The sequence below is a fragment of the Moschus berezovskii genome, chromosome 27 (genome assembly GCF_049115385.1).
Source record: "Moschus berezovskii isolate FMDL1 chromosome 27, NW_MosBer_1.0, whole genome shotgun sequence".
NCBI lineage: Eukaryota > Metazoa > Chordata > Mammalia > Artiodactyla > Moschidae > Moschus > Moschus berezovskii.
This window is the reverse complement of record NC_142486.1, coordinates 6,906,520-6,930,884: the sequence shown is the minus strand read 5'-3', so window position 1 is coordinate 6,930,884 and position 24,365 is coordinate 6,906,520. Positions and strand designations below refer to the sequence as shown.

General features: G+C 50.3%; 1 protein-coding gene across 1 annotated transcript in view; it reads right to left on the bottom strand.

Moving 5' to 3' along the window:
• COL26A1 (collagen type XXVI alpha 1 chain) overlaps positions 1–18,047 on the bottom strand; it is a 164,178-nt gene extending 146,131 nt beyond the window's left edge. The window contains exon 1 of the mRNA XM_055408941.2: positions 17,875–18,047. Coding sequence (XP_055264916.2) covers positions 17,875–18,032 — 158 coding nt within the window. The 5' untranslated portion in view covers positions 18,033–18,047. The remainder of the gene's footprint in view (positions 1–17,874) is intronic.
• Positions 18,048–24,365: the final 6,318 nt, after the last annotated feature.

The window sequence follows — 24,365 nt, the reverse complement described above, 5'->3', positions numbered from 1 at the left end:
AGGAGTCGAGAAACCACAGTCCATTATTAGGCTGTTTAATAAATGGGGGGATGGAGGGGAGGGAAAGGTAGGTGAATCTTGGGTCCTCTGACTCCAAAAATATTCTACCTATAAACCAAGAGGTGAGGCGAATATATCATCATCTTTGTAGACAAGGAGGAGGAGAGGGAACAGAGAAGATGATTCTGGGTGAGACCAAACCACAACCCACTTTCTTTTCTCTCTCGTCAGAGCCCTCTACCTCATCATCCTTCGTAAGAAAGATGAAACCCCATTCTTCCAACTCAACGAAGATGCTGACTTACACGATGACCAACACACAAACACACACACATACACACTGGAAGACAACAGGGTTCTCTACCTCAAAAACCCTAGAGAGCCACCTGAAAAACCATTAAAACATGTTTTAATGCCTGAAGGTGGCAGTAGATAAAACCAACCTGCTCCAAACCAAGTTTTCCTATTTGCCAGATATAAACATTGACAAGTGTCAGGGAACACACAGAACACATTCATGACAGCAATAAAAACTACAAAATGCCCAGGAATAAATCTAACAAGGTCTGCATAAATGGACAGTGTTCCTTGTTCCTGAAAAACACGCAATATTATAAACATTGAATTCTATTAATCCACTAAGTCAACACAGCCTAGATCAAAACCCCAACAGCATGTTTTATAGAACTAAACAAGATGATTCTAAAATTCACCCAAAAGAAAAATGTACAACACATGCTAAGAATATTTTGATAAAGATGAACAGCAAAAGAGGAATTGCTCTATCAACTAAGAAAACAACAAATAAAGAAACCGTAATTAAACTAGTGTGATTTTTGGCACCAGAACAGATTAAGAGTTCAGGGGGGGTAAAGCTATGTATATAGCAAAATTTAGTATGCAATTTTTAAAAAAAGCATTTTAAATTATTGGGAATAGATGGATTATTCAGTAGAAGTGTGAGGGGAGATTTGGGGGACAAAAAAACTAAAGTTAAATCCCTACCTCACAACGTATGTAAAAGGTTGGGAAGCCATGTCTTTAATCACAACTCTTCCCACAAGGCTGAGTCTTAACAGGCTTTTGAAGCTCAAAATACTTAATCTTAATCTTAATCCTGTCTGAAATCTAGGATCAATACAACTCTCCAAGGCTCCAACTGTCTGGCATATCATTCCCTTTTCATTTTCATTTGTGTGGTGGGGGGCAAAATAATGCCCAGTCCCAAAAGATGTACTTATCTTAACCCTGGGAACCTGCAAATATGTTATCTCACATGCTGAAAGAGACTTTGCAGTTGTGATGAAATTGAGGGTCTTGAAGTGGGGAGCTGAGCCTCAGTTACCCAGGTGGACCCAACCCAATCACACAGGTGTTATAAAACGGAGGCGGGAGGATCAGAACCAGAGGGAGGGGCTGGAGAATGCCCTTTGAAGATGGAGGAAGGAGCCAGAAGTCAAGGAGTGCTAGAAGCCTCTAGAACTGAGGCAGGAGGTAGATGGGCCCCACCCCCACCACCACCACCAGCGTAAAGCCACTGGGGATTCACTTCCTGTGGCCTCAAACTCCAAGATGAGAACAGCAGGACAGTTAAGGGAGGTGGCTGGGCCCTGCCCAGGCCACGTATTTCTCATTCTCCAAGTCAGGAGATCGCCCCAACCACACATGTGCGGAAAAGGCTCCTTGGAGGTCAAAAGGGGAGTGATGCCAAGGTATGTCCTACCCAGACACATTTTTGGTAAAATCCATCTTAGCTAACAGATGCATGCGCACACATGGTAGGATCCTGATATGAACCAAATATGGGCTGCGAATCAGGCAAATCAAAATGATTGGCCAAAGGAAAACTGGAAGAAATGCCCCATAAAAGTAATGCAAACTGCCATGAGAGCACGACTCAGCAACTCTCTCTCTCTCTGAATCCACCCACGCGTCCATGAACACGTGTTGTACTTTTTTTCCCTTTTAATAAATACTTTACTTGTTTCACTACTTTCTGTCTTTGTGGGAACTCTTTTCTGCAAAGTCCAAGAGCCAGGGTGTTTGTCACTGACCACTGACTGGGCCAGTGGTTAAGACTTGGCATTCTCAGCACCTCCTCCCAGCTCAGTCTTTGCTCGGAACCTGAGCCCTGCTCCAAGGTGCTGCAGGCTGAAGCCACCTGAGATCAGAAACTGGAAAAAGCAAGGAAACGGATTCTTTTTCAGAAGGACCAATCCTGCGAATACCTTTCATCCCACTGAGACCCACTTCAGACGTTTAACCTTGAGAACTGTAAATAACACATTTGGGCTGTTTTCGGTCACAAAGTTCACGGTCATTTGTTACACCAGCCGTAAAAAACTAGTACAGCTTGCAAAGAGGTTATTAGTCTTTTCCTGGATGCTCTCTGTAATCCAGGCACTCTGCCAGAACCTAGAGATATAGCAGGGACCCTGTCCTCAGAGGACTTATAGTCTTGGACAGCTATTAACTAATTATCAATCCATTAATTATAGGATTGACTTACAGTTATCATGAGATTCTAAGTATGAGAGTAAGCTCTGAGGACATTTAACAAAAGGTCCTGACCTTGCCTTGAGGGGGTGGCAGTAAAAGGTTCCCTGAAGATGTGATGTTTAAGCTGATCTCTAAGCTTTGAGCAGGAACTAACTAGGCTAAGAGAAAGCAAAGACTGGTCAAGACAGTGCAAAGGCCCTGGGGCAGGAAGCAGCTTGAGATTAAAGGGTAGCCAGAGAGTGGCTCAGAGGTTAAAGCGTCTGCCTCCAATGCGGGAGACCCGGGTTCGATCCCTGGGTCAGGAAGATCCCCTGGAGAAGGAAATGGTAACCCACTCCAGTATTCTTGTCTGGAGAATCCCATGGACGGAGAAGCCTGGTAGGCTACGGTCCACGGGGTCGCAAAGAGTCAGACACGACTGAGCAACTGAACGGAACGGAACAGAGATGAGCAGAGCACCTAGAGAGACAAGAAGCAGGCTAGGCAGGGTCAGACTGTGCTCCCTCCAGGCCCCTGATACAGGGGTGTCTCCCATTTGTTCAGCTGCCTCTCCAGGAAGGCACATGTTCATACTTCTTACATGAAGACTTTCAGGATCTGAGCTAATTGTTATCATCACCCAAGGGACAAAAGAGAGAAGGAGCCTGGCAAAGCCCAAAGAGACCTAGGAACTCATGAACCTCCAAAGAGAGGATGTCTGGGCAGGTTGAGACCTCTCGGAAGGGAGAATCAGCCACATAGCCAAGTCCATCACAGAGGAGCAGGAAGAGGTACGTGCTGACTCCCCAGATAAGCCCTTGCAGGAATGACAAAAATGTCAGATGCCAGAGGCAACTGGTGGGGGTGCAGACAGCTGGAGCCAAATCAGAAGGAAACTGCCACCCTTCTCCCCAAAGGCCCTGGTGCCTCCGGGGGCCAGCAGGAGTGGCAGCGTCAGCGGGCAGCCTGCTGCCTGCAGCAGGGCCGGATTCCAGAAGCTACCTTCTAGGGGAGAGGAAAGCCTGAGCCTTCACAAGGGCTCCAAAGCAGAGCCGCCCTTCAGCTGGGCCTCCTTGAGAGTGCTAGGAACTAGGGCGCTTCCTGGTAAATGCCACAGAGTCCCATACCTTCCAGAATGAGAAAAGGGGAGGGGACCATACTTTCAAAGACAAAAGATGTTTCCACTGCAAACCGCAGCCAGGCATGGCCGCAAATACCACACGGGTGCTCGCGGGCGCGCGCGCGCGCACACACACACACACAGTAAACATCCATCCTGCCGCAAGTGTTGGTGCCCTGGTCTTATTCAGAGGGTGGACTTGGGCCAGACGGAGCTGCAGAGCTGGGGCCCTCGGCCAGCAAGCAGGCCACACTGAGTAATAATTAGCCTGCATATTTCACAAACACGTTCCTCATCTGATCTCAGCCCAATCCTGTTAGTTTCACGTTACCCGCGAGGCACTGGGTGCAGAAAGGGAGGGCCAGCTTGCTGCGGACCCTGGTCCCTTCTCCCCATCCTGGAGCCACATGAGGCCCCTCAGCTGTCACACTCCCGGGACACAAAGCTCCTCAGAACTCCTCTGCCTCTGCCTCACCATGGGCATCTCAGGACCCCAGACCCTCCCACCTGCTCCCCAATCATACTCCAAGGGCTACCCTCAGTGCTCGCTCCCCACCAGTGGCTGAGGTTCTGCTGGGAGTGAGGATGGGCCCCCACCCTTCACTCTTGGCTGTGAAAACCTGAGCGGGGTCTAAGGGATTCAGAAAAATCAACTGGCCTCTCCCTTCTGTATTTCTCTGGCTCCCTAAAGCACTAGTGGGGGCAACTGCAGGGTGAGGTTGCAAATGACTCCCAGAAAGAGGTCCTCTGCAAAAGGTGGAAGCTGCCATAACCACTGAGGCATTTAACCTTGACCCATAGGCCAGCCTTCCCCAGAGCACAGCATCTGGGACCCCACCCAAACAACATGCTCCCCCAAAAAGGATCTGGTGGCCATAGATGTCTGCAAACCCCTGCTTCTTCCCAAGCTCTGCAAGCCCCAGCAGCCTGCTGCCCACTCTGGGAAAGCCTTTATCACTTCATGGGGCTGCACAGAGTGTTTACTAGATATTGTTCCAAGCCCTTCATGAATATAAACTCACTGAAGCCCCAGAACGACCTGAGGAGGGAAACACTGCGATTATGCCCATTTTACAAATATGGAGACAGAGGTCAGGTGACTTGGTCAGGGCCACCCAGAGCCAGAATTCAGAGCCAGGCTGCCTGGCTTCAGAGCCTGCTCTTCACTCCCTCCCTCATTCTGACAGAAACTCTCAAGCTTGGTTCACGAGCACTTCCCAGGCTGCTTCTCATAACTTTCATTAACACCTGACAGAACAAGCTTGGCAACATCACTACAGGCAGCAGGAGAGCTGGCAGAGGTCAGCAGTCAGCGTGGCCAGCTCTGACCTTCCCACCCATCACTCTGGAGGTGGCTAGGGGTGGGGCAGACGGAGGCCCAGGAGGTGGGGGCCCCCCTGCCTCTCGCCCGAGTGTTACAGAATTAACCTGGACTGGATCCAGCTCCACCCAAGGTGGTCTCGTCCAGGCCAGCAAAGAACCATTTCGACCCTGGGATGTTTCTGGGAGGGAGGGCAAGGAAGAACCAGGCAAGGAGGCTGGGGACCCCCTGCTTCTTCAGAGAGGAGAACAGTGTGCTGTGTGTCTCCTACCCAAGGATCCGCAGCAGGGTTCCCGAAAATCCTCTAACAGTTAGTTATCATTACTCAAGTCCCCCGCCCCAGGCAGAGCTGGTCCATGTCCAGCTCGCACACTCGAAGCGGCAATGAAGTGTCGGACCAGTTCAAGCCAAGAGAAGCCTGGAGTCGTGTTCTTATTGCCATAGGAATTGTTTCTCTGGGAATGGATTTTAAAATAACAGAGAGGCTGGTGGGGCGGGGGTGAGGTCAGGGGAAGAGCGGACAGAGAGATGAAGGGCAAGGAGATGCAGAAAACCCGGGGGCCTGAGGGGAAGGCCTTACCAGATATCCACATTCAGGCCATTCTGTGTGATTTCCACTCACTCCTACTTCAGAGCTGGCTCAGATGGTAAAGAATCTGCCTGCAATGCAGGAGACCCAGGTTGGATCCCTGGGTCGGGAATATCCCCTGGAGAAGAGACTGGCAACCCACTCCAATATTCTTGCCTGGAGAATCCCATGGACAGAGGATCTTGGCGGGCTACTGTCCATGAGGTCGCAAAGAGTTGGACACGACTGAGTGACTAACACTTTCATTTTTTCACTTTCCTACTTCAAAGGAAGAAGCAGGATCCCCTAAAGCAGGGTGACCTCTGTGGCTCCCCTAAACACGGCTTCTAGAGCTGGTCTGGTGGGGGCAAAGCGCAGACAAGGACCTCACGCCAGGACCTCTTAGAATGAGAGACCTGCACGGGGGCAGAGGCCACCCCCTCAGCTTCCCAGAGGGCGGAGATCAAGCCACTTGTTCATCCACTTGCTCAAAAAGCAACCGTGGACCACCTGATACATGCAAGCCTGCCCTATATGTTAAAAATACAAGTATTTGACAAAAACACATGCCGTGTTGCTTTTCAAAGCTGAGAAAACACTGTGGAGCCTTTGCCAGGTTCCAGGGAGTCAAAGAGCCAGCTACCAGCCTCCCTTGGGCTCTGGGCAAGGCCAGGAGCTCGAGGCTACAATCTGCTCCCGCTGGTCCTCCGCCCACCGAGGGGCTCGATGCTGCCAGCCGCACAGACTCTGAGCACTCCTGTCTCAACTGCATCCCTACCTCCCCAGCCCTGTTTCAGGGTTACTGATATGGCCCATTAGCTGCTCCTCTCCTCTGGCTTTCTTTCTTCTGTCCCGTCTCCTCCACACCAGTAAAGCTGGCATGGGACCCACTGTGACCAAGTCTTGTTACAAAGCCCAGGCTCCTTAGGGTGGCAGAAAAGAGGCTTCACCCTCAGATTCCGAAAGGCCCCACCTGCCCCACACTCCCAGCCCTCAGGCAGTTGTTCTGTCACCCGAAACACCCTTCCCAGTCGCTGCAGAGAACACCTCCGCTCACCCTACAAGACTCACTTCAAAGGTGACTCTTCTAAAAAGACCTTGGCATGTAGCCTTGGTCCACCAGGCCAGTGTCTCCCAAGGTAAGGAGTCTGGAACAGGCTTCCCCAATGACTCAAATAGTAAGGAATCTGACTGCATTGCAGGAGACAAGGGTTCGATCCCTGGTTGGGGAAAATCCCCTGGAGGAGGGCATGGCAACCCACTCAGGTATTCTTGCCTGGGAAATCCCACGGACAGAGAAACCTGGTGGGCCACAGTCCATGGGGTGGCAAAGAGTCAGACTTGACAGCATACACACAGGCAGAGTCTGGAACACCATCCCAGCCAAAGGGCTCTGTGGCCTCCTAAGTTTGTGAGACCTGCCTTTTTGGCACTCTTTGCAAGGTTAGCCCGCTACACATCACAAGCGTGTACAGAATGTTTATGACACATTTCTCAAAGCAATTTTAATTTTCACTCATCTAAGCCTACAACAACCTTACAAAGTAGATCTGATCACCCCCATTTTACAGAGGGGAAAACTTAGACATAAAGATGCCCAAACACCCACACACCTAGCTTCCCTAACCGGGCAGCTGCTCATATGCCCCTTGCCTACCTGATCCACTTTGCACACATCTGTGTCACAGCAAATTCCACCACTTGCTCTGCAGGCCTCCCCAACCAGCCTCTGAATTCATCAAGGGCACAGGCTAAGTCTGAATCAGCAGTCATCTCACTCCCCCAGCACTAAGCAGGCAGTAGGTGCTTGTTAGTAACTTTTTGAAGGTAAGGCTCCAGGCACTGTGGATCCAGTGGCAGGGACGAGGCCCATGAGCAGGCGGGAAGGACTGTCCACTCCTGTGGAATCAGCAGAGAGCCTCTCCCATTCAAGGCTCAGGGCAGAGAGCCCCTGCCCCTAAGGCTCAGACCCCAGCTCGTCTGCTGACTGACCCCGACCATGGGCTCAGAAAGCTGGGTGGTTAAACTACCAGCTTGGATGAGCTCACATGGGTGGGTGGCAGACAGCCCGGGCTCGGAGCACAGGCTGGCTCATGCACTCAGGTCCCTGGTGGACCAGTCAGAGCCATGCTCGGGAGGAAACAGGTAGGAGAAATGATTCTGTCTTCAGGAAAGGAGAATGGGAAGTGAGTTCTTGGTACAAAGCCCACAGGCAGCCACAGATACAGGAGGCACAGGAAACCGCCCAAAGAGAGGAGAACAGAGCAATCCTGGAAGACTTCCTGAAGGAGGGGGGGGGGAGGGCTTGTGACTGCCCCAGAAGAGGGTGGAGCCGAGATATGGGGTAGGGAGTGGACAGGACAAGTGCCTCAGCTCAGCAGAAACAAGAAAGAGACTTCAGAGTCAGAGATGAGTCTAGAGGACAAGGCACAGGAACTGGGATGAGGTGGGTGGGAAGCCAAAAGACCCCTGCGTTTCCCCAGAGCAAGGGGTCTCTCATTGCAGGTCCTAAGTCAGAGGGCTGTGGAATCAATTTTCTGAGTCTTGGCAAGCATTTTTTTATGAACTAGATAGAATACAATAAAAAAGGAAGGATGACATATGGTAATAGTAAGCACGATTTTGTGAAACTTATTTCAAGGTGGGATGTGTGTGTGTGCGTGTCTAAGCGCACATGCACAGACTCAAGCACCATATACAAGGTATTTCCTACTATGGGTCATGATGAAAGAATCTCAGAAAGAACCCTGTTCTCCATGCAGTGCTCCTCAAACCTGGCTGCATCAAAGAAAAGAAAAAATAACACTTGGGGAGGCCATTAGATACAGCTCTCCAGGCCTTAGACTTCCTGAGTCTGCACGGGTCTGGTTATCCAGTTCTTCAATCTCCAGTTCATCCTGATGAGCCAGTCGGTTCCCTGCTGTTTAGGGGATGCTGTATTGAAGACCAGCTAAATAATCTGTGGGACGCAGTGCAAACTGAAGTTACGGGACCCCTCATTCAAAAAGCTGGATCAGTAAAGATAGTATCTGTCTCTCTCTCTCTCGACCTGTCACTTGTTTAGTGTTTCGCGTGTGTTCCCTCATGCACGGAGATCCTCGTGGTTAGCAAGGGCAGACCCCTCCCTGCAACTCCACGGGGTGTAAGTAAACACGCACGCCACCCTTCCCACTAGCCAGCGGGCTGTAGCATCGCCCAGGTCAGGGGCAGGGAAGGCAAACCAGGCATCTCCCCCTCCCAAGGGCACATCATCATATGGCGGATGGGCACCCTTCCAGAGTATTACCATCTCTCCCCAGGCCATGCCAGGATCAGGGTAGCCAGAGGCTCTGCCCTGTTGAGTCACCCACTGAGCACACTATGGCACTGCCAGCCCAGGGAGGGGACTAGAGCTGCCATGCCCCACTCCAGGGTGCCACAGGGTGCACGCACCCAATCCCAGCCCTCTCGGAGCACACAGCCAGGCTCCAGCCAGAGGCAGAGGGTGGCAGTGGTCACTGGGCAGGGTGGAGAGGGGGAGGCCAGGTGGACCTGGGTTGCCAGAGGGTGGGGGGTGAGTAGCGGAGAACAGACACCAGGGAGGCGGTGGGAGGTGTTGAGAGGTGGGTCACGGTCAACACTAAGGATCAAGTTCCTGGTGCGTCATGGCCCCATCAGACTTCCCTTACAAAGCACGCATTCAAGGCTATGAGCATTGAAAAGTGGGAGACAATACTGGGAGACAAAGCACTGAACTCCAAGTGGGGACCCTGCTGAGCATTGCACCTTGGCCCCTGCACTGGTCCAAGGGCCCTGCCTGGGAAGCCAGGGGGAGGGAGGCAGGTGGGAGGCCCGGTGGAAGAAGGAAGAAATAGCCCAGGTCCAGCACTGTCAGCATATCAGGGATCAGACCCTTTCCAAAACCTTGACTGGCCAGAGAGTTTCTAAACGGAAAACCAAAAGCAGTGGCAAGTTCTGAACTCCATCCCGTCACTTCTTAGAAAAGTGTGAAAATCGGTAAAAGCTCTGAAGGTCAGGCCAGAATACAGATGTGTTTCTAAAGGAGCCAGAACAAAATCTCTACGAACCACCTTGGACCCTCCTTCCCCTTCATCTCTGGAAGGGATCTGTTCATCCCCAGCTACTGGGTGTCCCATGCCACTCGCCTGCAAAGTGACCCCCGGCAGGACCTGCATCCGCTCTGAATTCGCAGCCTCAGTGAGTCCTTGGCATGTGATCTGGTTCACTCCACACAACTGGCAGGGCCCGACTCTATTCCTGGCCCTGAGCCAGGCCCCCGACAGGCAGGGGACGTCCCCTGTGGTCCTCACAGTCTAACAGGGGACCCAGCAGAGAGGACACAGGATGGGACCATCTGGACACAGACGGATTAGCTCAGTCACCGCAACATTTTGTGGCCGTGGTCTTCTGGGGAAAGGCCATCAGCTTTTGAGGATTTGGGGTACATGCATCCTTGCTGCATCCCCAAGACTCACTCCACATCCCCCCAAAACTGCCTTAAACCTGGGCAAGAGGAGCCCCATCTTAGGCAGTGAGCTAATGCGGCCCCAATCTGGCCCCCTCTGGCCACATCCCACCCCACAGGGCAAGCAGACCCTGGGGCTGAGGGGATATGACCCCCAGAGCCCACAGCCCCGCTAAGGGCAACTGTGGGTACCCAGGGGTCCCAAACTCCCTTCCCAGACACACTCAGGCAGGAGATAAGGCCAGGTGGCAGTGGTTGGGTGAGGAGCGGGTGGTGGGCTGGACGGGAGTGTCCAGTGTGTGTGGGTGAGGCTAGACCAGGGCGAGCTGTCCGGGGCACAAGGAGGGAAGAGAAGGGTGGTTCTTCCTGCACTGCCAAGTCCCCGCACAAAATTCACGGAGGCAAGATTTCTAAAAGTGAGCCTCTACCCCCCACCCCCAGGTCATGAGGAGGGTGTGTTTGTCAAGGTCAGTGACAGAGTTTAACAGTTTACAGTGCTAGACCCTCAGTGCCCAACTCTTCGTAATCCCATGGACTACAGCCCACTAGGCTCCTCTGTCCATGGGATTTTCCAGACAAGAATACTGGAGTGGGTAGCCCTTCCCTTCTCCAGGCAATCTTCCTGACCCAGGGATCAAACCCAGGTCTCTTGCATTGCAGGCAGATTCTTTACCATCTGAGCCACCAGGGAAGCCCACTGTATCTTTTAAACATTTAAACAGACAATGTTCAGCTTTCCATCTGTGACCTCACAAATGTGAGAGGTGGGCAGAGCTGACGTGTGGTATTGGCTAGGGAAAGCTGTTTTCATCCCCTCCCCAAGGCCATTTTGACCCAGCATCACTGAAGTGTCATCTTCAAATACACCCCCAAGAAAACCCTGCTGATGGGAATACCAAACAGTATAACTTCTATGATACTACCTGGAAGAATTATGCATGTATTTACCTTCTCACTCCGAAAGCCCACTTTTCAAAATGCATCTTTAAGAGGCATTGGCAAAAATATGAAATGAGGGGCTTCCCGAGTGGCTCAGTGGTAAGGAATCCACCTGCCCATGCAGGAGACACAGGCTCGATCCCAGGTCCGCGAAGATTCCACGTGTCAAGGAGCTACTAAGCCTGTGCCTTAGCGCTTGGGAGCCACAAGGACTGACCACACACCCCAGAGCTTGTGCTCCGCATCTAGAGAAGCCACCATAATGAGAAGTCCTCGCCCTACAGCTCAAGAGTAGCCTCTGCTCGCCACAACTGGAGAAAAGCCTGTGCGGCAAAGAAGACCCAGCGCAGCCAAAAACAACGTTTTTTTAAAAAATTTAAAAATATGAAATGAATAACTCACAAGGCACTCTACTGTGGCATTACATGTGACACAAAAGGTTGGAATAACACAATGTCTGTTAGTAGGGGACGTGCTGAAAAAAACTACAGTCGTTGGCGCCACCAAGAACTACAGAGCTACAAAAATGCATGCAGGCGAAATGAACATTCTGGAGGTGGATGGTGGTCACAGGTAGACAACACTCAATGCATTTAATACCACTGAACTCTATACTTAAAGATGGTTAAGATGGTGAATTTTATGGTTTATGTAGCTAAAAATATTTTAACCACAAATTTTTAAATTCTGAAAAACAAAATGAATGCAGAAAGCTGCCTATGCCTTGATCTAGAGCAATCTCCACAGTCCATCATGAAACAACAAAGCTAAGTGCAGAACAGTGTAACTACCTCTGTATACACCACCTCCGTATAAGACTTAGTTTCTCAGTGTCCTACTCTTTGTCACCCCATGGACTATAGCTCCTTTGTCCATGGGGATTTCCAGGCAAGAATACTGGAGTGGGTTGCCATTTTCTTCACTGGAGGATCTTCCTGACCCAGGGATCGAACCCTCGTCTCCCACAAGTCTCCTGCATTGCAGGCGGATTATTTTTTTACCACTGAGTCAGGGAGGAAGCCCTATAATCAACAAAACCTTAAACAAGGAGAAGGCTATCAAGGCCTAGTTTCTTCAAAATGAATTGAGAAGAAAAGAGAGAGGAGGAAGTGGGAACGTGTAGACAGTGGTATTCTGGTGGAGGTTTAAAACCCAACTCTCCAGGAGAAAAAAAAGTCATGTCCACCAGTACTAGTCAGCTTGGACTGCCTTATTAAGATGCCATAGACTGAATGGCTTAGACTCCAGACATTTACTTCTCAGATCTGGAGGCTGGGAAGTCCAAGATCAAGGTGCCAGTTCATTCCTGATAAGGACTATCTTTTTGGCTTGTGGACAGCCGACTCTGGGGTCTACACATGGGAAGAGAGAATGAGAGAGGACACTCTAGTCTCTCCTCCTCTTCTTATAAGGACACTTCCCATCATGGGGATCTGACCCTCCTGACCTCATCTAAATCTTCATCTTCATAATTATCTTCCAAAGGCCCCATCTCTAAATGCCATCACACTGAAAATTGGGGGGTGGAGGGAACATAAACATTCAATCCATAACATGATCTAACAAGATCCACCGGACCAACTATGAAGCATTCTTGCCCTCCCCCACTCTCCCAAATAAAAGATCCTAAATCTAATCAAACATTCACACCTAATCTCTAATATAGATGAGATACAGGGGATAGTGGATCAAATTATTTACACCACTTGGGAGTAGCCAGCCAATCTAGAACTTGGGATCCTACAGGACAACTGGCCTTCTTCACCAAGTTAATGGCAGAAGGGGAAAAGCCTTCTTTTAAAGAAGAGGATGATTTTGGTCACTTCCTCCTGTTAGAACCGGACATGGAACAACTGACTGGTTCAAAATTGCAAAAGGAGTATATTGTCAGCCTGCTTATTTAACTTATATGCAGAGTACATCATGCCAAATGCTGGGCTGGATGAATCCCAAGCTGGAATCGAGATTGCCAGGAGAAATATCAACAACTTCACATAGGCAAATGATCCCACTCTAACGAAGAAAGTGAAGAGGAACTAAAGAGTCTCTTGATGACTGTGAAAGAGGAGAGTGAAAAAGCTGATTTGCAACTCAACATTAAAAAAACTAACATCATGGCATTCGGTCCCATTACTTCATGATAAACAGAAGTGGGAAAAAGTGGAAGCAGTGACAGATTTTATTTTCCTGGGCTTCAAAATCACTGTGGATGGTGACTGCAGCCATGAAATTAGAAGACATTTGCTCCTTGGAAGAAAAGCTATGACAAACCTAGACAGCATATTAAAAAGCAGAGACATCATTTTGCTGACAGAAGCCCGTCTAGTCAAAGCTATGCTTTTTCCAGTAGTCATGTACGGATATGAGAGTCGGTCCATAAAAAAGGCTGAATGCCGAAGAATTGATGCTTTTGAGTTGTGGTGCTGGAGAAGACTTGAGAGTCCCTTGGACAGCAACGGAATCAAACAGGTCAATCCTAAAGGAAATCAACCCTGAATATTCATTGGAAAGACTGTTGCTGAAGTTGAAGCTCCAATACTTTGACCGCCTGATGTGAAGAGCCGACTCATTAGAAAAGACCCTGATGCTGGGAAAGATTGAACCAAAAGGAGAAGGGGATGGCAGAGCATGAGACAGTTAGAGAGCATCACTAACTCAGTGGACATGAATTTGAGCAAACTCCGGGAGACAGTGGAAGGCAGAGGAGCCTGGCATGCTGCAGTCCATGACCTCGAAAACAGCTGGATATGACTTAGTGACTAAACAACAACAAAGAAGAGGTTGTTCTGTCTCTCAGTCCTGTCCGACTCCTTCTGACCCCATGGACTGCCACACGCCAGGCTTCCCCACCAAAAATATTAAGAAAAAAAAGCAATGAAGACAGTTGGTCCATGCGAAGCCTTCCTCCTCCTACCACCATTTTCCAGAGCAGCGAATTCTAAAGTATCTGAGAATTCCTCTTTGGACTTGGCTTTCCACATTGATTTCCTTCAGGATTAACTGGTTTCATCTCCTTGTAGTCCAAGGAACTCACAAGAGTCTTCTCCAGCGCCACAATTCAAAATCATCAATTCTTCGGCACTCAGCCTTCTTTATGGACCAACTCTCACATCCATACATGACTACTGGAAAAACCATAGCTTTGACTATCCGGACCTTTGAGTATATAGAGCAATTACTCATCAAGGTTGGAAGATCAAACCTACTTATTTAATCATCCATTAGCTTACTATATAACCTGTAAACATTCAGCCCTGCAGCACGTGGTCTCCCTTTGTCCTCAAGCCTCACACCCTGTACAGGAGGAACAGGTTTACGGAACGCAAGCCATTCTTCAGGGCAGAAGCAAAAGCAACTCTGTCCCTCACCCCTGCGCCATGACCCCACCCTGTGGGTGTATTCATCCCTTCCTCTGCTTAAAATCTGGGCAGATCTTCACCACTCTTCTGGTTTCTCTTAGCAGAACATTCTCACTCCAAGAATTAACATTAAAACTCTTATTCAAATTAAAACCTCTCCCTCCCCAGCTGAGAATTGTGCACCCAGAATGGGGTGGAGGGGCCCTTTCTCTGGTTTTCACTCCTCATGCTCTGATCACTCACTGCTGTGTTGGACCCTTTAGAGTTGGATACAGAGATGAGGAGGTGACAACACATGAGACGTCTAATCACCATCTGTGCAAGGGAGGGAGGGAATGATCAGGGGAGGGAGGCAGGAAGAAGAATGAAATACACATGCTGGTGGCTCACATGGTAAAGAAACCACCTGCCATGCGGGAGACCTGGGTTCAATCCCTGAGTTGGGAAGATACCCTGGAGAAGGGAACAGTTACCCACTTCAGTATTCTGGCCCGGAGAATTCTTGAACTGTATAGCCCATGGGGTCACAAAGAGGCAGACATGACTGAGCAACTTTCACTTTCACTTCAAAGAGCTTCACCACTGGGTTAGCCTTATTCAGGTACAATGGAAGGACTAGGGTGTGGAGCTGGGGGCTTCATCCCCATGCAAGCCTCCGGGTCAATTAATGTTACATTTCCCTTCAGCTTTTACTTGGCATCTGAACCTTCTGTGGCTGACAAAAGTCATTAGTGGCCCAAACACAGGGCTGCAAGATTTTACTGGAAATGGGTCTCTAAGGAATTGATGTCCTCTTCTTTCTGCCAAAATGGCTTCAACAGAGGGGCCCACGCTGGGCTTGTGATGGAGATGACCAGAGCAGAGCACCCCTGCGTAAAAAAGCAAGATGCACCCAGAACATGTCAGACCCAGATGCCCAGTCCAGGAGGGCAGGCACAGGCACATACACACAGAGAGAAAACAGAACACAGGACCAATAACCGTGGAATAAGAGAAGACCATTTGTCAAGAAACAGCCCTGTCACCCTGCCCATCAACTGAAACCAAGCCACTGCAAACATATGTATGGAGCCAAGCAGAGGCCAACGCTGTGAAGAGCCCGGTGCCAAATGCTGTCCCCAAGCCTTCTGCTTCTGGAGTGAATCAGACTCAGGAACGTGTGACACCGGCCCACAACCCACCCAGACCCAAATCTGGTGCCTGCAGTGCCCACGCAGGCCTTCGGGTGGAAAGGCTCAGTCAGGCTCCAAAGCAACTAGCTCAACCTCCCCAAGCCGCCTCAACACCTCCCAGTATCCCATTTGGAAAACCATTTTCCACACATTCATCCAGTTCCTCCCTGAACGTAATACACCTTCTCCCTGCTCCCATCCTGGTGGAAAGAGTTCTGCAAGATGACATTTGTTTGGGACTCTTTTTATTTGTGCCAAAACCATCCTTTCCAAATTATCTCTGGAAGTCCCCGAGTTCCAATCTACCAAACGCCAGAATCCGATTCCCCCATTCACCGGCTCCCTGCATGGACTTCCCATCTGGTCCCTCTCAGCATGCACAGTCCAGGCTGCAGGAGCCTTTTCCACCTCCTTTCCCCACCCCCAATACACACACACACACACACTTTTGAGTTACAAAAGTAATAATACATGGGTATACGCTCCTTGTAAAATATGCAAACAAGACACAAGCAGACGAGTGGGGGCAGGGGTGGAGGGAATGGGAGTTCTCTTTCACTCTCTTCTGACGTGGTCAAGCCCAGGTCTCTCCATATGGGAAACTGCCAAAAATGGTTTCCTACCAACTTTATATGCGCTCCCCAGGTGGCACAGTGGTAAAGGATCCACCTGACAAAGCAGGAGACACAGGAGAGGTGGGTTCAATCCCTGGGTCGGGAAAATATCCTGGAGGAGGAAATGGCAACCCACTCCAGTATTCTTGTCTCAAAAATCCCATGGACAGAGGAGCCTGACAGGCTACAGTCCATGGAGTCGCAGAGTCGGACATGATTGAGCACACACAGTATTATTAAGTATTACCAACTGTATACATACATATATATATATATGTATATACACCTACATATAGATTGAATTTTTCATAAGTGAGAGATCTTAAACATATCATTTTTCAACTTGAAAAACTTAGTTTTTAAAATATTCTCCTATGGAAGTGTGCAGATTCCACACTACTCTGGGTGTTTGGAGAATCATACTAATAGTAGCCTTGGGGGAGCATTTCCAAACAAAATGAAGGAAACAAAATTGCATGCAAAATTTTCCAGAAGTACTTTTATATGCTCTTCTGAAAACCGCTTGAACCAGCCATGCAGTGTACCGACACAAAACATCCCGGTCTCCTCAACACAAGGCACTGCCGGAATTCACCTTGGTAGCCCTGCCAGGCTTGGTAAACACCAAGAAGGACAAAAGAACCGGGACCTGTCGCTTCTTGCCTTGCTCCGTAAACAATAAGCCCCGTGGTACCCTAGAAAGCACAGGATTTGGAGAAAGAAGACAGGAGGTGCCACTGAACCCGGGGACCTCTCTCGGAACCCCTGTTTCCTCGGTTAAAAAAAGACAATATTATTATACTCGAATCGCTAACCCTGGAGTGGTTTTAGGATCAAAAGAGACGGGTGGCACCAACGCAGGGTGTGTTCAAGAACGGTCACACAGCTGTGTGAGTCGTAATTACTATTAAATGGGAAAGGCTAAACTCGGGCGAGTTGCGCAAACGAAAAGACGGCAACTTCGCTTCGCGGGCTCACGCGTTTTCTGGGGGGATTCAACCACGGGTTGAGGAGTCGCTGCCCGCGCCGTCCCGGGGCGGCCAGCGCGCCCCCTGCCGGCGGAGGAGGTGGCCGCGGGCGGGTGCCGGCGCCGCGGGCTCGGGGACCCAGCGCCCTCTCCCAGCCCGCCGCGGACTCGCGATCCGAGCCGGGTCCTCGTTCCCCGGTGGCTGGGGAGCCGCAGCCCAGGCTGCTCCGCGGGCCCAGCCCCAAAGGCCGGACGGAGTCGCCCCTCCGGTGTCTCCGGCGGCCGGCGTGCGAGCGGGGGGCCCGGATGCAAGGCCTCGGCGTCGCGGGAACCTGCTCCCCGACACAAAGCCGCGGCCGCGCAGGTGAGCGCGGCGGAGCCACGTGAGCCGGGGAACTTGCACGAACTGGGCCACCGAGCCCCGCTCCGCGCACCCCCGCCGCAGGTTTGAGCCGCCTCCGCTCGGATTCGGGAGCCGAAGGGGCGAAGGTTCGGAGAGCCAGGAAACGAAGCGGGGGTGGGCGCGGCCAGAGACCACCCCAGTCTCAGCCCCGCACCTCCGGTCCCGAGGCCCCGCGCCCTCAGCGCCCCCATTCTGTGCCCCTAGCGCGCGACCACCCTTGTCCTCGACCGTCCTGCGCCCCCAGCCTCCAATCCCACCCTCCCAAGCCCCAAACTCCACCTCCGCGCACCCAGCCCGGACTGCCCCGAGTCCCCAGTTCTCAACCACCCGGCGTCCCCAGCCCCGGCCGCCCGCGCCCCCAACCCCCAACCCCATGATCTGCAGCCCCTAAGCCCCCACCGCCGCGCGCCTCCAGAGCCCGGCTTCCCCGAGTCCCCCGGGCCCGCCGCCCGCCCCCCGGCTACTCACCGGCGGCCCCCGTAGCCGCTGCCGGGGGAGCCGGAGCCCGGGTCGGTATAGCCGTGCTGCTGCAGGGCCGCGGCCGGGAAGGGGTAGAGGAAGCCGGTGGCCAGCGCCGACCCGCAGAGGCAGCAGCAAGCCCAGGGCAGGAGCAGAGCCAGCTTCATCTTGCGCGGCCGCCCGCGGGGACCCGGAGTCCCGGGCAGGAGGACGGTCGGGAGCGCACCGGCGGCCCCCGCCGGAGCCGAGCGAGCGCGCCGACGAGCGAGCGGAGCCCGGTCCGAGCTGGAAGTGCCTGGGGGGCGCCCACGCCTCTCAGGGCCGCCTTTTCAAATTCGGCGAGGTGGGCTCTGCGCCGTCAAAGGGGGCGTGGGGCTTTCTCATTAACCCTCTGCGGTCCGGGGCCGAGGAGGCGGTAGTGGAGGCCGAGCCGGGGGAGAGGGTGTTCCTGCTCCACTGGGGGTCCCGGGAGCCGCGCGCCCCGAAAGCCAGACCTTGTGCCTGGGTCCCTGCACACAACCAAACCTTCACGTCGCAAACCTTCTGGAGCACCCACCCTGTTCCTGGCATGCTCACCTGGGCAATGTTGTTTAATCTCTACAACATGGTTGTCTGTATTAGGTGGTGCCATTCCCATTTTTCAGAGGTACAAACTGATGCTCAAAAAAGTTAAGCAGGAAAGATACACGCTCCTTGTCCAAGGCTCTTTGAACTAAATCGTTTCACACCCAGATGTCTGCAGAATCTTCTCCCATTTTTACCTCCAGACTCTGTCACCTGCCAGCTGTCTAAGCCAAGATGATACTTCAGGGGAAGGAGGCATTCCGTATGGGGTGCAAAGTTGTCCCTAGACTCACAGATTTGTGAAGCATCATATCTGGAAAGGAGCTGGGGGAAAACGTGATACAATCCCACCTTTTACAGGTGTGAGAACTGGGTCCCAGATCACACACTGAGCCCGAGGCCAGCCAGACCCCAAGTTGGTGTTTTCTGGACCGCATTATCCCCTCAGGGCTTGTACCCAGCACAAAGGGCAAGTGGGAGCTGAAATCCAGCCTGTGCCCCACTCCCCAGGTTGACATCTTTTTCCAGTTCTCCCCACAGCATCCTAGGGGCTGGCAGAGGCCCTGAAGCTGGCTCTAAGCCTGCTAACAGTGGGAAGCTCCTAGTTCCTAAAATGCAGGTAGGACCAGAGAGAAGCCATCAAGTATGGAAATGCTTGGTGGACTGTGACCCATTTTATAGAAGAACTGTGGGATTGTTGTTAGAAGAACAGGAAGATGCTGTTGAAAATGTGGAGGGAAAGCACAGGTTCCACGGCTCTTACCCTCCTGTTACATATCTCAGTGTGTATCCATATATACAGTTCCCATACGTACCTTCTTGAGGGCTTCCCTCATAACTCAGTCGGTAAAGAATCTACCTGCAATGCAGGAGACCCGGGTTCAATTCCTGTGTCAGGAAGATCCTCTGGAGAAGGAAATGGCAACCCACTCCAGTATTGTCGCCGGGAGAATCCCTTGGACAGAGGAGCTTGGTGGGCTATAGCCCATGGGATGGCAAGAGTCAGACACAACTTAGCGACTAAACCACCACCACTCTCATGAGTACAAGTCCCAAGATTTCATATCCAGTCCTCTTCACCCTTTCCCTAAACTGCTCATCCTTATCCACTCAATTCCCTCAAATCCTGGGCTTTTTGTCTTTTATTTTTACTATTTCAGTTCAATTCAGTTCAATCACTCAGTCGTGTCCAACTCTTGGCGACCCCATGGACTACAGCACGCCAGGCTTCCCTGTCCATCCCCAACTCCTGGAGTCTACTCAAACTCATGTCCATCATATCAGTGATGCCATCCAACCATCTCATCCTCTGTCGTCCCCTTTTCCTCCCGCCTTCGATCTTTCCCAGCATCAGGGTCTTTTCCAATGAGTTGGTTCTTCGAATCAGGTAGCTAAAGTATTGAAGTTTCAGCTTCAGCATCAGTCCTTTCAATGAATATTCAGGACTGAGTTCCTTTAGGATGGACTGGTTGGATCTCCTTGCAGTCCAAGGGACTCTCAAGAGTCTTCTCCAACACCATAGTTCAAAAGCATCAATTCTTTGGTGCTCAGCTTTCTTTATAATCCAACTCTCACATCCATTCATGACCATTGGAAAAATCATAGCTTTGACTAGATGGACCTTTGTTGGTAATGTCTCTGCTTTTTAATATGCTATCTAGGTTGGTTATAGCTTTTCTTCCAAGGAGCAAATGTCTTTTAATTTCATGGCTGCAGTCACCATCTGTAGTGATTTTGGAGCCCAAAAAATAAAGAAGATTTTAAATCTTCTCTCACTGTTTCCATTGTTTCCCCCTCTATTTGCCATGAAGTGGTGGGACTGGATGCCATGATCTTAGTTTTCTGAATGTTGAGCTTTAAGCCAACTTTTTCACTCGCCTCTTTCACTTTCATCAAGAGGCTCTTTAGTTCTTCACTTTTTGTCATATATTTCTCCCAGCAATCTTGATTCCAGCTTGTGCTTCATCCAGCCCAGCATTTCACATGATGTACTCTGCAGACACAACTGAGCTACTGAACTGAACTCTGCATATAAGTTAAAAAAGCAGGGTGACAATATACAGCCTTGACATACTCCTTTCCCGATTTGGAACCAGTCTGTTGTTCCATGTCCAGTTCTAACTGTTGCTTCTTGACCTGCATACGGGTTTATTTACTTATTTCCTTGGCTGCATCAGGTCTTACTTGAGGCACATGGGCTTAGTTGCCCCGCACTTGTGGGATCTTAGTTCCCCAACTAGAGAACAAACCCATGTCCCCTGTATTGGAAGGTGGATTCTTAACACTGGGCCACCAGGGAAGTCCCATGCCTCAGCCTTTCAAATGGGACTTCCACACTTCCCAAGTCCGGAGTTTCCACCTAGGAATAAGGATGCATAGAGTCCATCTCCGAGTGGACAGCCCCATAATGGGAAACATCACTTGGACCGAGGACCACTTTCTTCATCTTGCCCTCCATCCCGTTCTCAAGGCCTAAAAGATTTGGAGAATTTGGGTTATCAGGGGATGTTCAGTGCCTCCCCCAAAAGGAATCTGAACTGTGTTCCTTGGGCTGTTTTCCAACACCCAATAAATGATGAAGTCATCCCTCCCCCCGCCAGGAATTTGTGACCATCTGTCTTCCTCCTCTCCCTCCTTCACTTGCATAATGAGACCTTAAAGACCAGAGGAATTCCACGTTGCTATAAATTGGCTTTATGCTGTAGGCATTGCAGTAGAGGAACAAGAGTTCACTTTTTATCTTGAACTCATTTTTCCAGTGCCATGGGCGGCACCCAAGCTAGAGGGACCACGGAGAGAAAGGGATAACACTCTTCCGTAACTGCATGATTCTTTTAGGATGAAAAGCTTTAGGGAAGAAATTAATACATCCCAGAAACTTTAGGACTAAGGCGGTTGGTTGAGTTTGGTCCTCTGTTTCACCTCTAAGGCAAAAAGTTCACTCTGGCCCCATGAATGTATATTGAGAAGCTTCTGCATGCCCAGCACTCCGCTGGGTGCAGTGAATGCTCTAAGAGAAGCAAGTAACATATTTCTCACCCTCAGGGTGCTTACATTATTTTTTCAGTTCATTTCAGTTCAGTCACTCAGTCGTGTCCGACTCTCCACGACCCCATGAATCACAGCATGCCAGGCCTCCCTGTCCATCACCAACTCCCGGAGTTCACTCAAACTCATGTCCATCGAGTTGGTGATGCCATCCAGCCATCTCATTCTCTGTCGTCCCCGTCTCCTCCCACCCCCAATCCCTCCCAGCATCAGACTCTTTTCCAGTGAGTCAACTCGTCGCATGAGGTGGCCAAAGTATTGGAGTTTCAGCTTTATCATCAGTCCTTAGGAAGAGTTAAAATAACCCTTTTTTTTTTCCTTCAACAGCATGGACTTCCCTGGTGGTCTAGTGGTTAAGAATCTGCCTGCTAATGCAGAGGACACAGATTCAATTCCTAGTCCGGGAAGATCCCACATGCCACGGAGCAACTAAGCCCATGTGCCCTAGAGCCCGAGCTCCGCAACAAGAGAAGCCGCCACGACGAGAAACCCATGCACCGCAACTAGAGAGGAGCCAGCACCCGCAGCAACTAATGAAAACCCACAAGCAGCAGTGAAGATCCAGCACAGCCATGAGTAAATAAATAAATGTTCTTAAACCAGCCGGAAGTCTGGACAAATGCTCTGATAACAAGAGGAGATTCCATTTAGATAGAGGGCAAGGGATAAAAATGCAAAGATGCCGAAAATCAAGAAAAGAAATGTGATATCACACGGGTCACTCAGACCCAGAAGCCCCAGGCCTACTCCTGGTGCCCCTGCTGACTTGCTGGGTGACCTAGAGTAAACCCCTTCCCTCTCTGGTCCGCCCCAGCATCTTCATTTGGAAAATGAAGAGTGGACTGGCTTGTCTCGAAAGTCTTTTCCAGTACCTGGCCCCCCTCCAAAGAGGGCATGGGAGCCAAGAAGAATGGAGAAGAATTCTCCATTCTTAGAATGTGTAGTATCACATTCTAACCCCCCTCACCTCCAGAGGACACCAGGTAATAGGGTTCAGTTCCAAAGGGTACCAGCTGTATGACCTTGGACAAGTTACTTTACCTCTCTGAGCTTCTACATCTGTAAAATCAGAATAACAGCACCCAATGTACGGGTTTGCTAAAAGAATTCAGTGAATTATTCACACAAAGTTCTCGGAATCATGTGCCTGATGCATTGTAATGTTCAATAAATGTTAATGGTTATTATTTGCAGAGCTTTGGTGAGGGATTAAAATTAAACTATGCCCCCCACTTCCCTTCTCAAACCCCCAAGTGGGCTCATAATCCAGGAGTGCTGGGAGCTTTCTTATAAGAATCTAGAGCCTGGGATAAATCTGGTGTATCTTTCTCTGTGGTCAATAATTTAAAGCAAAACTTCATTTTAAAACAAATATGGGAACATCATTGAGTAGAATGTGCCCTTTGCATTATTTTTCAAGATTAAACATAATTGGGGGCGGTGACAAAAGTGGGGAAATTTGAGCAGCCTTGAAATAAAGGGCCTTCTCGCATCCTCAGAAAGATCCAGGGACTCCTCAGATTCTAGCCACCCCAGCAGGTTTCTGGTTCACGCTCCACACAAGTACTCATCTCTGTATTTCTAAACTATGCCCACGGCACTCACCGAACACGTGTTAAAGCCTCATGAGAGGCAGAAGCCACTGTTCCCAAGAGTCCAAGAAGTCAAGCATTAAAGCCTTGGAGTTGGTATCCAGCTCACACTGCTGGCTCCCTCTCCCTAGTTCCATGGCAATCTTGGGGCATCACCTAGCCCCTCCCCCCTAGGACCTCAGTAAAATGGAAACTGGACAGAGAAGGGTCATCAGGGTGCCACTGAGCCCTCAACTCCTTGACCACTCACCACAACTCTGACACAGACCATCAGGCTTCTCATAATCTCCCCATTTTTCATATGAGGAGACGAGAGAAGTGATTTGTCTGTGATTTTACGCTCTCTCACCGGTATGTAAGTTCAAAAGAGCCTTAGAAACTGGCTTGTTTGTACAAAGAGGGATCAGATTTCTTGGTGGAAGTAGACAAGCCCCCCAACACACACACACACACACACACACACACACACACACCCTCAAGAAGTGGGCTCCTCTGCAACTATGTTTCCAGGCCTTTCTGATAAGAAAATATCAGTCAGCATCCTCTTGGGCAGACAAAAAGCAGATCTACGCTTCTGCTGAAGTCAGCAAAGAGACCAACTGAACAGAGAAGTAAATACTCATCAAGCTGAAGCCAAGGTAAATATTGACCTTCTGGCATGATAAATCCTCCTGTTAATCTAAAACAGAAATCTCCCCCTCCCCCCACCCCAGTCCCCTTCTAGGACACGGATCCTGTAATTCTCCCAGAAGTTCAGGGAAGCAATGGTAGAGACCGGCTGGTTTTCATACTGATTGCTCCAACAGCCCTCCCTCCCAGCTGTTCCAGATCCCAGACCGGCATAGGAGCGGGCTGGATTGACTCAAGGTGGTTATACAGTCGCAACAAAGGGGCTTCTTTGTTTTGTTCCAAGCTCTCTGTACTTGGCCAGGGGTAAAATACAAGCAGAGCATGGGTAGAATGGAAGATGCCGACTCTTGTTTTCTTCTTTACCTGGACACCCACAAAATTCCACCCACTCCCATAAAAGGGGACACCTCCTTGCTCAGCATACATACAAGTGTAAGCTTACCGGTTTCCCTAAACACTGGCAGTGAAACAGACCTTTAGGAGACAGCTGCGGGCGTCTAGGTCTTTTTAGCATTGTTAACATTCACATATGGCTTTAGCAAGTCGACTCTGTGTTCTCTTATAAGGAATAAAGAAATAATCAAACACACAAAGACAATAGCAAATTAGACGGCTACCACAGTAGCCCAGGATCTTAAACAAACACAAGTTTGAAAGGGGAAAAAG